The sequence below is a fragment of the Monodelphis domestica genome, chromosome 3 (assembly GCF_027887165.1).
Source record: "Monodelphis domestica isolate mMonDom1 chromosome 3, mMonDom1.pri, whole genome shotgun sequence".
NCBI classification, from domain to species: domain Eukaryota; kingdom Metazoa; phylum Chordata; class Mammalia; order Didelphimorphia; family Didelphidae; genus Monodelphis; species Monodelphis domestica.
In genome coordinates, this window is record NC_077229.1 from 524,808,711 (window position 1) to 524,826,304 (window position 17,594).

Sequence of the window (17,594 nt, forward strand, 5' to 3'; positions counted from 1 at the left end):
GCATTTTTCTCTTATATTATTCCTTCTGAGGCTAGGGAGAGAACAAGAATCATATCAATTCCATCAATAAGGGATGTTGATGAGAGAAATCATAAAGAGGGGGCTGAGTGGATAATTCCATCCTGCCAAGGAGCCACATTGTGATCTCCTGGTTTCCACAAGTGACAGTGTCAAGACATTGTGGTCTGATGGCTCCCAGTTACTACCTGCTTCACAGAATTACTTTAGGAAGACGCACTCTGAAAGCTTTAAATTACTATACTGTGTGAGTGATTCTTTTTGAGGTATAAAAATTGAAAAGAAGTTGGCAATAAAAGTTTTCAAAAGTTAAGAAAATATTTGCTTTCAAAAGTTGTCTGCATTAAGAACTTATTTTCTTTCTTTTTTTCTTATTTTGAATACTTTTATTTGCTTTCTATTAAAAAATCACATTACAAATCAAGAATTATGAGTCATGATACAGCAGAGATTAAAGCTTCAGGATAAACTGGCATGGCATTCCATCATTATTAAACTTCTAAAGTGTGTAGCAATTTAGGACAAGAGTTAGAGGAATACTTAAAAGAGAGATATTTTTCACATGTTAAAACTAATGTTGGTTGCTTCATCAACAACACAAGACTTCATCATTAGTTTTTTCAGAAAGCATTCATTCCCCTCCTTCTATTAATGTCTCTCTTAAGTTGGCAAAGAGAACACACAGTACAACAAGTAGTCACCATGAAGTCACTGCAGATGGATCCAGTGATGCCATATCTGGTGCGGTAGAGGGTCCTCATGGCCACGCTCGAGCCACACAAACAGCATTCATTCATGTCAGAAGCTACTTGGCAGGAGAGGCAAAGGGGACAGAATATCCCACAAAGACAGACTCCACAGTCACTGCAACAGTCTAAAAGGCCTGTCTGCCAGTTGGAGCTTTGTGGATAAACACCACGCTGGGGCTGAGTCACAATGACCAGGGGCTGTCCTTGTTGCGTTTTTGAGGGAGGTACTTAGAAGAGCAGAGCCTGCTTGGAGTTCACAAGAGAAATGAAAAACAAGAACTTATTTTCCAGGAGTTGGGAAGAGCTCTCTCTGCAATCTGTTCCTGTTTACCAGTGAAATAACAATATTAATTGGGAGGGGTTTAGGATGGGAAACACATACGGATTAAAATTTAAATATTTTGCTTTTATGCAATAGAGAGGAGAGGCTTGGGAAAGGAAGGATAGGGAAAAGGAGGTCTTACAACTTAATCCCTTAGTTTAAAACTCCTAATTAATAATCCTATCTTATCCTAAACTCCTAAGGGCCAGTCCAACAGAAAATTCAGAGATCTTACATATAGAGTCTTTTGGCAAGTAGAGGCTAGAGTCCAGATGAGGAGTCCTAGATGGTCCAAAGAATGACTGGAACTGCCAATATTTCCCTTGGTCCACCCAAGGTTACTTGGGACACTCCTATCCCCTCTTGTCCAGAGGGCTGCTTGTAGGATAATCCCGTGATGTCCACAGGAGCACAGATCAGCAACCTCCAGATTCTCTCTCTCAGTGGCAACCCCCCCTCCCCATGTCAGTCCAACTGACTCTCCAATGGTTTTTGGAACTTTTCTCTTGCCAGCTCTGAAGGTTCTCTGGGATTCTGTGTCTCATGGCCTGCCTGTCAATCATACTTTGTATGTAACCCGTCGCTACACCAGGCATACCTAGAACATAATGTTCACCTCTGGGTGTCATTTTAAGAATCTCAAGCTGAAAAGCACACAGAGGAAGAGAACCCAAGTGATGGCTCTCAGAATCAATGATACATGAAAACTGATTAAGTTGTGGGAAATGCTAAACCAAGAGAATACTAAGAGTACATACGTATTTTAAATGTTGTCATACAGAGAAGCAAATAGACTATGATTTTCCCAGACAAAAGAATTGGAAGACAACAGTTGCAAGTTACAGGGAAATACACTTTGAATGTATGCCAGGGAAAATGCTCCAGACATTAAAAAACAGAATTAAGTAGATTTTTTTACAACTTACTTCTCATTATCTAATAACCATAGGCAAGTATAAGGTATGACGTAGGAAAAGACGGTGGCAATGTTTACCTGCAAACACATTTAGCCTATACTCTTGGTACCACTAAGCTAAAATCCTTTTTTTTCAGTTAGTGGTATTTAAATTGTCCATTTAATAAGGCCCGTCAAAGTTCATGGGAGTCCCTGGAAAGTTATTCTAGGTTAAAGGGACCCTTTGGTTCTATACTTATGTCATATCACAGGTACTGAGCCTCCACCAAAGGTTGTGTTTTATAAAAGAATATAAAAGTTATGTAATGAGACAGAATAGAAAAATTAATATCAAGGAAAATCCTTACAAGCATGTAGGAAAATATTTTTCGCAAATTTCCATACTTCCAATGAGGAGGACAAATGAAATGGGGGCACATTCCATCAGGACACAAAGAAGAGAGACGACAAACTTCAGGACTTGAGAAATTGACCATTTGGGGACTTCATCCTGGAGGGAACGCCTCTATTCTAAAAATGTGATTTATTAATTTCCTTGCTAACTTGATATCTCTTGGTGTCCTCTGCTAAGCTATTCCTTCTATTATCCTGATATCTTCCAGTCTGTGGTGCCATTTCCATAGATCAGTTTTTTGCTGAATTACAATCTTTATGTGTTCTATTCCCAGCAAAGGAAGGGTTCCAACTATTATATTCTATTTTAGAATGAAGGTTTTTAAGTATGAAGTATTTAAGTTCACTTGTAGATCAGAACCATAGTCATAACTCTCCAACCAGGATAAAACAGACACAACGAAACAACAAAAACATTATCTTTTGAATGTTTCCTTCCCTCAATGTTAAACTTCCCTTAAACTGAATCTGCAATTGGAGTTGAGGTAATCATTTCAGTTCCCATCATGAGCTAGTCTGGGACCATGAAAATTAACCAGATAGTTAACAACAAAAAATGTACACCATCCAGTACTTACTTTTTATTTAATAATGATTTGTAATCATATTATTGTGATATATTTTATCTGTTAATTACTAAGTAGCAAAATGATTCCACACTCAAGCTAAACAGAGTAATTTTTAAAGCTTACAGTAATAAAGAAATCATTAAGAACTGAAAAATTACCCCCAAAACATAAATTACTAAGAAAATATTTCCCTTTTGAATAAATACTGCTGAGAAACCTGGAAAAACAATTTAGTATAAAAGTATAGAACAACTCTTAAATCAGAGATCACAATGAATTGAAACTGCATATTTTAACTGAATATAAAAAGTAATATTTTTTAAATAAATGAGAACAAGAAGTTCCATTCTTGGATTTTTCTTTTCTTTCTATACCATATGTTAATTAGTGGCCTCATAAGCTCCTAAAAGTTCAATTCTCATCTGTATTCAGGTGGCTCTGAGATATTTATCTATAGCACTAAAAACATAGATACAGATATAGATAGCTATCCACCCTTAGTCTCTCTCTCAAGTTTTAGTCCTTGATCACAAAGAGCCAATTGGATAGTCTAATCTTGAAGTTTCAGAGATTCCAAACTCAACACAGTCAAAACTAAACCCATTATCTCTTCTGAAAAATCTATACTTATTTTGAACTTTTTTCATTTCTTTCTAGAGTGCCACTTTCCATTGTTACCCATAATTGCAACTTGACTTCTTCATCTCATTAATTCAAAATGCATCACTTCTTTCCGATATGTTTCTTTTTAAACACAAAGTTACCATCTTAATTTGGGGCTTGGCCACCTCTGGCATGGATTATTGAAATGTTAATCAATTGGTCTCTGCCTCAAGTTTTTCCCTTCTCTAGACTATCTTGCACAAAAGTGTCATTGTAATATGCATAATGTACATTTCTGACACAAACTCAATATGTGTTCCTTTCTACATGAAAAATTTTCCATGTTGCCCTGAGTTTGAGTTTCTTTCTACTACAATGAAAAAAATTACCTTGCACCCTTCTAATATATTTTACATAAGTATATAAGATACTCTCCCTTTTCTTCCTATGAGATTTGTGCTAAAAATGATGAAAAGTACTTTTACATAAAGAAAAAAATGTCAAATCAACTAGTAAAGAGTGCAAAATAGTGTCTCTTTCTGAATCTAGAGTGATTTAATAAAATTTGATGAAAGATGAGTTTAAAGAGAGATGGATTTATTTTTGGATGAGATTTTTAAAAATTGATATAGAAAATGAAGTGTGACACAAATATATATATATATATATATATATATATATATATATTAACTTTTTTCTTTAAGTATGTAGGAAGGTAGGTCAAACTGAACAAAGATTTCAAGAGAACAAAATGTCATTTACTAAAAACATTAGTTTATAAAGTAATAAAATTTCAAAGACATAAACTAAGACTGAAAGCTCTTAGGAACAGTTCATTTGCACATGGATGTTTTAAAACTTAAGAATGCAATACTGAAAAAGCATGAAAACATATTATTTTTGATGGATATGGATTTTGTATGGGGTATACAGGCTTCTCCTAGACACCCCAATTTTGTAGCCTTCTTAGAGTGTTAAAGAAGGTGGCTTAGAAGCCCTGTGGTCTCTCCCTTCATTCTTGATGAGCACAGAGAGACACCTCTCAGCTTGCTCCTGATTAACATCTACTTTACATCCCAGATATCTAATTATCTTCTAAATTGGACAGTTCGCCCCTTTTGACTTTGAGGCATAGGACATAACCACAGGACTGCATGCTAGGAGCTCTAAGAGAGATTCTGGAATGCTGGAGGAGACATTCTGAAGGAGCATCTACAGCTGTGCTCCTCCTGGCTGGGAGCTTGGAGAGAAGGAGCCGATCTCTGCTGATCCCGTTTCTACCAGCCTCGGAGTGGGAGAAGGGAAACCTTTTGATTTCTCTGGGAGAGCCTCCCTCCGGAATGGCCATCCCAAAGAAGTCCCCACAGATTCTCAAATCCTGACTAAAACATGGCGGTCCAGAGGCAGCTGCTGGGAGGGCTGAGGGTCAAACCTCAGACATGGCCCCACTGGGGTTTGAACTCCTGCGTCCAGAGAGCATCCTTTTATCCTCATAAGCTGCTGAAGCCTGGCAAACCAGCCAGGGGAGGATTTACAGGGTCAGGTAGAGTGGAGAGGACTTTGGGGGTGACTAGCTAGAAGCAGGAAGGGCTTTGGGGAGCCTCAAGGACAGGAAGGATTGTCCATGCGGAGAATGTGAAGGGAGAGGGAGGAGAGAGAGAGAACTAGTGATCTCCTTAATCTCCATAGAGTGGATTGCTAGGATTTGAATAGAGCAGGCAGAGGGAGTGAAGCCTACTCTCACCTGCTGTCCAGCCAGTCAGGTGTCTCTACGTCGTGGCTCCCAGCCAGCATCCTGCAGCACCAGTTCCAGAGGACTAGAGAGCGCCTCCTCCTTTCCTCCAGTCCCAGGTCCGGTCCCCAGATCGCTTCAGCTGTGACCTGGGTTGTGAATGTTCTCATAATATCCAGTCACGCGACGGAAAGCCAGCAGGCTGGGACACAAGGAACATCCCAGGAGATTCCCTCCACACCCCTCCAAGCGCAGGAGAAATGACCTTCGACTATTAATAAACTATCCGTAGCTCCATTCTTTAAGCTAGTCAAGAAACGAATATAAAGTACTGATCAGTGGCAGAACGGCTGTTTTAAGTACTGGATTAAAGGAATATAACTGAATAATTTTGTTTAGGTAACACATGTCATATTGGAGGAAATCAGGGAAACGCATTGGACGGTTTGTATGGATTCATAGGAATACAAACAAGATAAAATGCGCGTTTTCCAAATGAAGAGAAGTGGAAGAGAAAACACAACTCCAATGATGGAAAAGCCGCGGAAGCTTTGGGAAAGACTGAATGAAATGTAGATTCCCTCTTCTTGGCAAGAAGTTGGGACCTAATTGTGTGGAGTGAAAGCCTGAGGGGGGTCAGACCCCCAAATCACTCTAATGAGCAGACAGCACACTTAATGCTGGCACAGTTCACCTGGCTTTATTCAGAGGGGGCATAGAGGGAGGAACATTGCCTGGGTTTAGTCAGTGTTCTCAGAAGGGGAGGGGGCTAGGGGTGAGGGAATATTGGACTAGGCATAGCCAATATCCCTCACAAGGGGAAGGGGAGACACAGAGAGACACAGAAAGAGAGACAGAGAGAGGAGGGAGGGAGGGAGGGGGAGAGAGAGAGAGAGAGAGAGAGAGAGAGAGAGAGAGAGAGAGAGAGAGAGAGAGAGAGAGAGAGAGAGAGAGAGAGAGAGAGAGAGAGAGAGAGAGAGAGAGAGAGAGAGAAAGTATTTGGAACAACATTGTTAGGGAGGCAGGTTAGGATTTTCACTGTTTTATATGAAATACATGACACTGTCTGACTAGAAGTTATCACTGACATAAAATGAAGCCAGTAAAAGAAAAGCAAATGTGTCCTGACCTCTTCACCCTCTGAGGATTAAGGATAACAATATAAATGTAATATAAATACAAAATAAAAATATAAATCTCTAAAATATCCAGGAAAAATAGAAAGTGTTGCTTGATAGATCACCTATTCAATCACCTTAATTTGATATTACATCTATTTTGTATTAAAGTGGAAGACATAAGCAGCACTAAGAGAACTTTCAGTTCTTTCCAAATATCCCTCGCAGCACTAAATGATCTTCTGATCCTAAGAAGTACTCCTTCAGTCTGTGAACATTTATGATTTTACTGAATTGATTCATTGAGTCATATAATCAGGCTGACTGATTATCTGCCAGAATTTAGTGGTTGTTTTGGCTTTATGTAGACACAGCCTTAGTTATAAATGAGATTTGTGCACTAGCAATATGCACCTCTATTATTTATTCAAGAAAATGTATCCTACTTTGAATATGGCTTTAGAAAAATAATATATTATAATACATCTGATAGGCTTGTTCACCAACAAAGCATCACATTCTAATACTATTTCTATTTTTGTAATTCACAAAAAAGAAACTTTTAAAATATATTTGAACATTCATTTCATATTTTCAGGTTGTCAATGATGCTTAACTTGTCTATAAACCTTTCCAAAATGACCAAGAAAAAATAGTAATGCCTTGTAGTATAAAATATTATAACTCAATGTTTAGTAATACCTTATTGGTTCACTTTGATTTACAGCAAACAAGTTTTTGAATATTCATTTCAAAGAGAATTTAATTTTTTGATATAAATAGTGACATTTTTATAGCAAGGGTTTAGAATTTCCAAGGAAGACCACCACAAATTGAAGTTGGGTATAGACTTTACCTGAACATATATTATAATTCATTTTCTCTTTACATTTAAAATATTATAAATCTGTTACTACATTTTCCAGGAGCCCACTGACTTCATTACATATGTCATTACATACTTCCTGTAGACAGGGGATATTAGGCAGTGGGGTGGAGGGTCCCAGTCTCTTCCTTGCTGTTGTGAGCATGGTGGTGCTAAGTGTGGGTTTTGAACAGGATAATTAGCCATGGGCACATGGTTTTTATTTTGTATCACTTTTATTCCTTTATTTCTAATGATCTTTAATAAATCTCTTAAAATAAAATATTTTTATTATTGAGAATAATTTAAAATTTTACACATTAGAACCTTTCTGTAATGATTTTAAGGGTGGGATCAGTGTTAAATGACTTTACAGATGAGACTACCTTACAATAATATCTTTTTAGTGTTTTGATATTTAAGCACTCTTGGATATCATTCCAGAAAAAAAAATATCATATAATAAATTTTACTTTAAATTCCTTTTGTGCAAAGGATATTTACCCATCCTCTTTTCTTGGGCAGCACAGGTGACATCTACCTGGCATGAGCCTGAATTTGACCTGGGGATTAAAGACAGGACAAAGGAAGTCATGAGATAATAAAACTGGCTAACCAGGAAGTTCATGTTCTCTCTCTGGCTCTGGCTCTGGCTCTCTCTCTGACTCTGACCAAGGAACTTCTGTCCTAGGAATGCTGCTGGAAGAGCCATGTGGGTAGATAGATTAGGCCTCTTTCTCTCTTTCATCTTTTACTTATCTAAGTAATTCTAATAAACTATTAAAATCTAACAGCCAGAGTACTAACTTAATTAAAACAATGTCAAGGCTATAGTTTTATACCATGTATCTTCTCGATGTCCTAGCCATAGTCTTGCTCTGGAGAGAGAATTTTCCTACACTGGTCCCAAGTCCTCCTTTCCTGATTAGTGAATTCCTGGTTCCAATAACCTTTTAATGAGGAGTAGTTGTCATACTCAATTCAAACTGAGTCCAATTTATGATGTACTTCTCTACCTTTTCAACAGTAGTTTCTCAAAGGTATTATCTATCCATTTCCTCTTCCATTTTCTTTTTTAAATTTTATTTGATTGATTAATTAAGAGAATTTTTCCATGGTTACATAATTTATGCTATTTCCCTCACCCCTCCTACCCCTGTCCTATAGCCAAAATGCAATTCCCCTGGGTTTTACATGTGTCATTGATCAAGACCTACTTTCATATTATTGATATTTGCAGTGAGGTGATCATCTAGAGTCTATATTCCCAATCAGATCCCCATCGGCCATTGGCCATTAGAACCAAAATAAATATACTTTAAGCAACTAACGTGCAATCTCTTTTTCAAGTACAAATATGTGACTGTCTCTGGCAATGGCAGGTTTAAGACATGCTTATAAAACAAGTTCATTTGCAAATAATTATGAAGAACTAAGGAAAATGTGGACAAATTATCACTTTTTAGGAATGTGAAAATGGCTGCACAACTACAAAAATTTGGCAAGAGACCCAGTTAAGCCAAGTGAATTAAGAACATATGTAAATACAACTGGAGAGAGGAAAGGAAATATAATATAGAAAAATGTAAATAATTTCCCAACATTCCTATATTTTCATGTGTAATGGCAGTGGAAGCTCATTAGCACTATTACAGACTCTAATAGGTAATATGAAGAAGATAAAATTAGGAAGACTAGATACTACAAAGTATAGAACATGTCCTTTTTGAAAACATACACATTTAAAGTTATTTAAATGAAATGATTTTCAGAATGTCTTTAAAGTGAATGACAACCCAAGGAACAAAATGGAGAAATAATATTATTCGGGGAAATAATACTTTAGAAGACAATGGCAAATACTGATCTACATATTTAGGTTTTTATTTTTTCAAATGTTTTACAATAGTGATATTCAATTTCCTCTTTTGTTAATTGAGGCAATTTATATTTTTTAAAATATTCACACATTTCACCTAGATTGTCACATTTATTGCCATATAATTGGACAAAGTAGTTTTTAATAATGACCTTATTTTCCTCTACATTAAAGGTGAGGTCACCCTTTTTATCTTTGATACTCTTAATTGCATTTTTTTCTTTCTTTTTTATTAAATTAACCAGTGCTTTTTCTATTTTATTTGTTTTCTCAAAGTACCAGTTCCTACTCTTATTTATTAGTTCAATAGTTCCTTTTCTTTCAAATTCATTCATTTTCCCTTTGATTTTTATGATTTCTAATTTAGTTTTTATCTGGGGATTTTTAATTTGGTTGCTTTATAGTTTTTTAACTTGTATGCCCAATTCATTGACCTTTTCCTTCTTTAATTTGTTGATATATGCACTGAGTACTGCTTTGGCTGCATCCAATAGATTTTGATATGTTGTTTCCTCATTGTCATTCTCTTCAATGAAATAAGTAATTGTTTCTTTGATTTGTTCTTTTACCCACCAATTTTGAAGAATTAGATTACTTAGTTTCATATTAATTTTAAATCTGCTTTTCCACAAGCCCTAATTGATAATGATTTTTATTGCATTAAAGTCTGAAAAAATTGCATTTATTATTTCTGTTTTCCTACATTTATTCACCATGTTTTTATGCCCTAATACATGATCAATTTTTGTATATGTGCCATGTGCTGCTGCAAAGAAGGTATATTCCTTTTTATATCTATTTATTTTTTCCAGATACCTGTTAGCTCTAATTTTTCTAACATTTCATTCATTTCCCTTACTTCTTCCTTAGTTATTTTTGGTTCAATTTATCTAGTTCTAATAGGGGAAGATTGAGGTCCCCTACTCATAAGTTTTAACTATATATTTCCTCCTTAATCTCCTTTAGTTTCTCCTTTAGAAATATGAATGCTGTCATATTTGATGGATATATGTTGAGTACTGATATTTCTTCAATATTTATACAGCCTTTTATCAAGATGTAATTACTTTCCTTATCTCTTTTAATCAGATCTATTTTTGCTTTAGCTTTGTCTTAGATTCTAATTGCTGCTCCTACCTTCTTTGTCTCAGTTGCTGTCCATTAAATTCTTCTTCACCCTCTTACCTTTACCCTGTGTATTGTCTACCTCCCTCAAGTGTGTTTCTTGTAGACAACATATGGATTCTGGTTTTTAATCCATTTTCTATCCACTTCCTTTTTATTGGTGAGTTTACCCCATTCACATTGAGTTATGATTACTGTCTGTGTATTCCCCTTAATTTTTATATTTTCATTTGATTCTGCCTTTTCTCTTATCCTTCCTATCCTGCTCTCAAACTTTTGACTTTTAGTCACTCTCCCTCTCCTTTTTCCTGTAATTAATGTTATTCCACTTTCCATCCCCTCCCCTCTTATTTATTCCCTTATAACTATAGTTAGTACCTTTTAAATGACTCCCAACATCTCCCTCTCTTGTATTTATCCCCTCCCCACCAGCCTGTTTATTGCCCTTCTACTTCTTTATAGGGCAAGATATAGCTCTATGTCCCAATGTATCTGATTGTTCTTCCCTCTCTGAACCAATTTCAATGAGTGTAAGATTTAAGTATTAACTGTCTCCAACCTCTTCTATCCTGCCATTGTATTGGTCTTCTACCCACCTCTCTCCATACACTTCTTTATAAAATATATATTTTCTCCATTTTATCTCTTTTCCCCTTTCTCTTAGTATTATCCGCTTTTTTACCCCCTAGTTTTTTATATATTTCTTGACACAGCATCCTATACAATTTTTCACTGTACCCTCTAAGTATACTTCTTCTAACTATATTTCTTCTAGCTATTCCAATGATAATAACAGTTTTTAAGATTTACCAATAACATCTTTTTTTATAGGAATCAAATTCATTTGAACTTATTGGGTCCCATAAAAAGGGTTTTTTGTTTGTTTGTTTGATTTTACACTTTCTAAATTATATTTTCTTGATTGTCTTGAGTTCTTTGTTTGAGGATCAAATTTTCTATTCAAAACCAGGCTTTTCTTTATGAATGCTTGGAAGTCATCTATTTTATTAAATGACCATATTTTCCTACAAGAATATAGTAGGTTTTGCTGAGTAGTTAATTCTTGGTTGAGGACCCATTTCCCTTGCTTTCCAAAATATTATATGCCAAAAAAAGTGACAGTATATTCCTGGTATGAATCCTCAATTGACCTTTGTGATGCTGACAGCTCAAAGATTTTCCTCAGACTTGTGTGTAAGCTTTTGATCTCAGTCTGAACTCAATCAGGTCAGGTGCTGATCAGATTCTATCCCTAGACTTAGACTCTTGCTTTTGGCCTCAAGGTGTTCTTGATTCAATCATGCACACCCTTGATTGTTCTGTCTTAGAGCTCCACCCTTTGTTTTGGGCAAAAAGGTCCTGGGAAGGCTTCCCCAGGAGAACTGTGTCCTTATCTCAAACTGTAGATTATGTCCTCAAACAATGTCCAGACTGAAATTCCTGGTTTTGCTCTGGGTCCATATGGATCAGCCACCCTCAGCCCAGATTGATTTGGCCTGGGACTCTGTACTTCTCCACAGATTTGCAATATCAAGCAGTGTTAGTTGACTTGGATAACTAATTGCCAGACAGGATCTCAGGGTCTGACTTATCTTGGGCTTAAGTTTAGAAACTGTGAAAGCAGATGTGGGGGAGTGTGGAAGGTTGTAGTTGTGGTTGTGGTTGTGGAGGATTCACTGCTATGCCTCCTGCTAGCTCTTCTCCCCTGTCACCTCAATTCCCCAGATGACCCCTGCCTACCTTTTGGATTTTTCTATTTTTGAAGGTTGCCTTCCTCTGTCTCTGTTCTTTCACTCATGTATTCATTTTGGGGTGATATTTTACTCTTGGTCAGAGAGGATTTTTGTGGTGCTACCCTGGTTACTCCTCCACTCCACCCTCAAGTATTTTATTCTATCAGTGGTCATTTTAAATAGAGTATCTTTCGAATCTCTTCTTGCAGGACTTTGTCAGTGATACATAAAAATACTAATGATTTATGAAGGCTTATTTTATATCCTGCCACTTTGCTAAGATTATCTATACTTTTAACTAACTTTATAACCAAGTTTCATGGATTTTTGTATGTATCATATCATCAGTAAATATTTGTAATTTTATTACTTCTTTCTCCATTCTGATTCCTTTGATTTCTTTTTCTTTTATTATTGTTCTTGCTATCATTTTAAATATTATTTTAAATAATATTGGTGACAATATGTATCCTTGTTTCACTCTTGATCTTATTACCAAGGATTCCAGTTTGTCCCCTTTACACATAATACTTGCTAATGGTTTTAGATTGATGCTTCATATTATTTTAAGAAGAAATTCATTTATATGCATGATTTCTGGTGTTTTAAATAGGAATTAGTGATGTACTTTATCAAAATATTTTTGAATCTATTGATATAATCATATGTTTCTATTATTTTTGTTATTAATATCAATTATATTGATAGTTTCCCTTGTATTAAACCATCTCTGCATTCCTTGTATAATTCCTGTTTGGCCATAATCTTTGTGGCATATTATTGTAGTGTCCTAGGTAGTATTTTGTATAGGATTTTTGCAGTCACATTCATTAATGATATTGGTCTATAATTTTTTCTCTATTTTTGCTCTTGCCGGTTTAGGTATCAGCACCATTTTTTTTTTCATAAAAGGAATTTGGAAAAACTCCTTCTTTACCAGTTATTTCAAATAATTCATTTAATTTAAGAATTAGTTGCTCCTTAAACATTTGGTAAAATTCCTTTGTAAATCTACCTGGTCTTTCCAAAAATCCATGAATAAGCTTGTCCTGGTTCTGGATTCATGATGCTGAGTGAGTGCTTTAATTGAGAATTATAGTTTTCTGGTGTTAAGTCTTAAGAAAACTGATTTGTTAGGGTTTTTTTTTCTTTCTCTTTTGAATGTTGTTTTAATTATTCTATATATGATACATAACATATTTGGGTTTTTTTTCTTTTTCTCTTTTATTTAGTTTTATAATGTTTATGTGACTTGGAAAAAGTCTGTTCATGTGAAAGAGAAGAGTTAGATATATAACGATACTTTTCATCCCCAGAATTTAACTTGTCTAATATTGGTTAGTTGTCTTAGTCCTGTTTGGTTTTTCATGTCCACATTTGGGTTTTTCTTGTTAAAGCTACTGGAGTGTTTTCTCTTCTCTAGCTTATTTTGCAGATGAGACAACAAATGCAAACAGAGTCAAATGACTTGCCCAGGGTCACATGGTTATTGAATATCCAAGGCTGAATTTGAAATCAGGTCCTCCTGACTCCAGGTCTGGCACCATATACACTGTACTGCCTAGTGCAAGAGACAGAGTAGAACATTCTTTTTTTTTTTTAAGATGGAAATTCACTATAAACTGATGATTTTATGTACATCTTTATGATGTTTAGTTGTTTAGGGAGAAGACTGTCATTCTATATTGTCATTTTAATTCTATATGATGCCCTGGGCATCCAGGTAATATGGAAGACAGAGAGTCTAGCCTGGACTCAGGATGATCTGAATGCAAATTCAGCCTCAGGCACTTAGTAGCTGTGTGACCTTTGGGAAGTCATTTGACCATGTTTGCCTCAGTTTCTTCATCTTCAAATATGAGCTAGAGAAGTAAATGGCAAATGATTCCAGTATCTTCGCAAAGAAAACCCCAAAAGGGGTCACAAAGTGTTGGACACAACCGAAATCAATGAGCAACAACAAAATATCATCGATACTATGAAAGAAGAATTAAAGTTTAACGGTTAAGATGTCTGGGAAACTCTTGGCCAACATATTTTGATCCAGACCAAACTTGTATGTGTCTGACTCTGTTGACCACTTACATAACAACCCATCTTCTTTATTTTGTGTGTTTTGTCAATGAATCTCAATTTCTTTGTGAATTAATTGTACAATTATTGATATCAATGATTAAAACAGCTCAAATGATCAAATTTCTTTGTCCTGGTGTTATGTCTGTAGTAGCCTTATATTTAACACAACATCCCTTGTCTGATTAGGTAAGGAACTCATAACATATTTGAACACATATTGAGATTTATTGGAATTAAACACGATACGGACTACGGAAAGTTTGGACAGTACTACAAGTTTCTGGGACACTTTATTTGGAAAGTAGAGAGACTAAAGATGTTAGAGTGGGTAGTCAGACAGACATTCCTTTGTAGAAACACATTTAATGCGCTCTCTCTAGTAGGATGAAATTCTAAAGCAGGGTGTACTTTGCCCTCATGCAGGAGAAGAAAGTGTTCCTTTAAACCATTGAGTTTGCGCAGCAAAGTGATTGGGACAAACTAGCAATACAAATGTGTGACGACCAAATAAATTAGGTTAGGCAATGTTTGCAGCTGCTAATAAGTACTTTCCTTTATCTAGTACTGTCAGTAAGGAGCAGTGGAGGACGATGAAAGGTACATCTGATTTGACAGTCCTTAAATGACTCTGAGCCAAATACTTCTAACGGTAACGACTAGTTAAAAATGGGCTCATGTTTCAATACAGTAACCAAGGAAGCCAAGTCCTTACATCCTCGCGTATTAGAACAATGCAGGGAGAAAGTCTCTCTCCTGATTGCTAACAAGTAGTTCGCTCATGCGGATATTTTTCATCTGACACTTAAAAAAGGATCATATCTGTTTAGTTATATGCTGCTTACTTCTAAAACATTATGTTCTTTCCTCAATATGTTTTATGTCTCTCAAAGTTTGAAAATTAAATTTCTTTGGGCAATTTTTGCTGTTTAGACATATGAATGCAAGACCCAAGTGTGTACAAACCCTTTAATATTATAAAACCTTGACCCTCTCAGAAACTATGGATAGCCTATTCTATGAATATACAATCTGTATTCAAAAATGGGTACTCAAACCTGATTGAAACAGAGCCATCCCCTACAAGTAGGTGGCAATTTTCTTTTAAAGATAAAGTAAAAATAAATACTGGTTTGATCTTTTCATGAGTTTTGGGTTTATCCAAATGATTTTCATGCGGGTCCTTTAAAAATTATGAGTAGCAGAGGAGAGTAGACAGAGGATGTGGACTTGTCAAGAAGAGCAGGGCTGAAATCCCACCTCTGACACATTTAGCTCTGGGCAAGTTTAAGACAGATGGAGAATGTTGGGAATGTAGAGAGGGTGTTTTGTGAAGGTAGTGCCATACTCTCTCAAATCACTTGCTACATTTGTTGTTCTTTTCTTCTTTTTGCATAGGAAAGGTAAATAACCGTTAAACTGCAAACTTGACTATGATTCTCTTTGAATATGTGGAGTTAGTAAATGGAATTGGTCATTCCAATCATCACCTTTTTTCCTTTTATCAAATATAGTAAACGAGCTTCATAAGATCATACTCATGATAGATCGGTCTATGGATTTTAGGTCCCAGAATGGCAAAGTAATTGGATGTTGTTTTAACTATATTCCTCTATTTCTTTCAAAGGCAACTTTTCTGAATCTGTAAGGAAGAACTTAAATATCATGATAAATCTTAGTGTCACTATATGATCCTTGAGTCCATACTAATATAAATACGATGTGTTAACTCCTTAGTCATATTTTATCTCTTTAGTCTAAATCCCAATATCCCTGCTAGAGAATATATAACATATACTTAAATATAAATGATCTACTTAGAACTTAAATTAAAACATAAGTTTAAAATATGGGTATTTAGCTCTCTAATTGTTTATAACAGTTTTAAAACAAGTGTATTGCCATCACTTTGGCTGGCACTGCTTGAAGACCAGCTGTGTTACATTTCACCCCTCCCCTGGTCTCTCTGCCCCATTCAAGAGGGAATTAAGTTCATTGCTTAGAACAGTTATGCAATGGCATAGTTCAAAGCTCCAAGTGCAAAATACCCCTTGGGCTGGAGTTCCAGCTGCCTTAACTTCTCAGAGTTGTTTGTTTGCTGGGTTGGCTGGTTGCAACTGTTATCTCATTGGGCCTGATTTGTTTAAACATACTCTTATTCATCCCTGATTTTAGGATACCACTAAGTTTTTCAGCATTGCAGGGTTGACTGATCCATTGGTTAAATGTAACCTCCAGATACCATCTTGAAATCTTTAATTTCTATCATTCTTTGGTGCATATGGAGAATTTTACTCTTTTCAAGGCTATGTGATAATTGGATAACTTTGGGAGAAGGTTCCACCAGATCAAGGAGCTCTTTAATAAGATTTTGTTTTTGGTGAAGGTAGGCAACTAATAAAGGCTTGTTGACTTGACTTTCTTTATTTTTCAAACATATATGCAAAAAAAGTTTCACACTCTTATTTTTTTGGACTTACTTTCTTGCCTCTGATTTCTTTTATTTTCAAGCCTATGTGGTAAAATTTCTTAAATCAATATTGAATTCCTTATTTTTGCTTTGTCTACGTCTTTCTCTCCTTAATATTGCCTTGACTTTTTCAATTCATTTTCATTTGCTGATTGAAGCTGACCTGCTTCCCCCACCCCCTATTCTGTTATGAATGTGCAAGTTCTTGGGGAATTCTCAATGCACATTTTACACAAGTACATGGAAATTTTGGAGATTTTTTGATTGGAGTTGGTGGAGGTATGGGAAGCTGATTCTGATCACGTATGACAATGGGGGTATCCTCTCCCTACACTTCAGAGCAGACACAGAAATTCTCTGACTTTTGTTGTTCAGAATGACTCAGGGTTTCCTAATCCTTGAACTAGGTAGCTCGTGGATATATTATAAACAGTATCCTCATCATTTAGTGCTCTGTACAATAGTTTTCAAGTAAGTATGTTTTCTTTAAGCTGATGGACAGGGGAAAGGCAAGTGCACTGTCTCCTTCCCAGTTGCCACATGTCTTTCTATTTCTTTCCTCCTACAATTCTTACTCCACTTAATGGGCTACCTGAACATTGAAGTGTGCAGTCCCTAAAATGGTTTGATATGGGAGAATGTGTTCATTCTTGATTATAGCTATACTAGCTTTTAAAAGGATTATATTTTGTATAATTGATAGAATAGGAAATATATTGCTAAATTAAGAAAAATACTTATCAGAATATTAGTCTTAGCATACCCACACTGTTTTATAGAATTTTTTCTATTAAAAATGTATGTGTATAGATAAATTCTTGTCTTTTCTTCATCAGTTTTTTCCCACTTACATATAAAATCAATTTTTGGTATTCCTTTTTGAACATTTTGACCTCCATATTCTTTACTTCCATCTCTTCACTAAAATTATTTTGAAAGATATGAACAATGACTTAAGAGTATCATTATTTTCTAATAATATCAAATTGTGTAATTGTGAAATATAGTCTGCAATCAAAAATCAAAGAA

The 17,594-nt window shown here is 35.5% G+C and overlaps 1 protein-coding gene across 1 annotated transcript in view; it reads right to left on the reverse strand.

The window, feature by feature from the left end:
- Window positions 1-380: 380 nt before the first annotated feature.
- Window positions 381-17,594, reverse strand: part of LOC100619892 (placenta-specific gene 8 protein-like) — a 74,765-nt gene continuing 57,551 nt past the window's right edge. Inside the window, exon 2 of the mRNA XM_056821116.1 lies at window positions 381-994. Coding sequence (XP_056677094.1) covers window positions 639-994 — 356 coding nt within the window. The 3' untranslated portion in view covers window positions 381-638. The remainder of the gene's footprint in view (window positions 995-17,594) is intronic.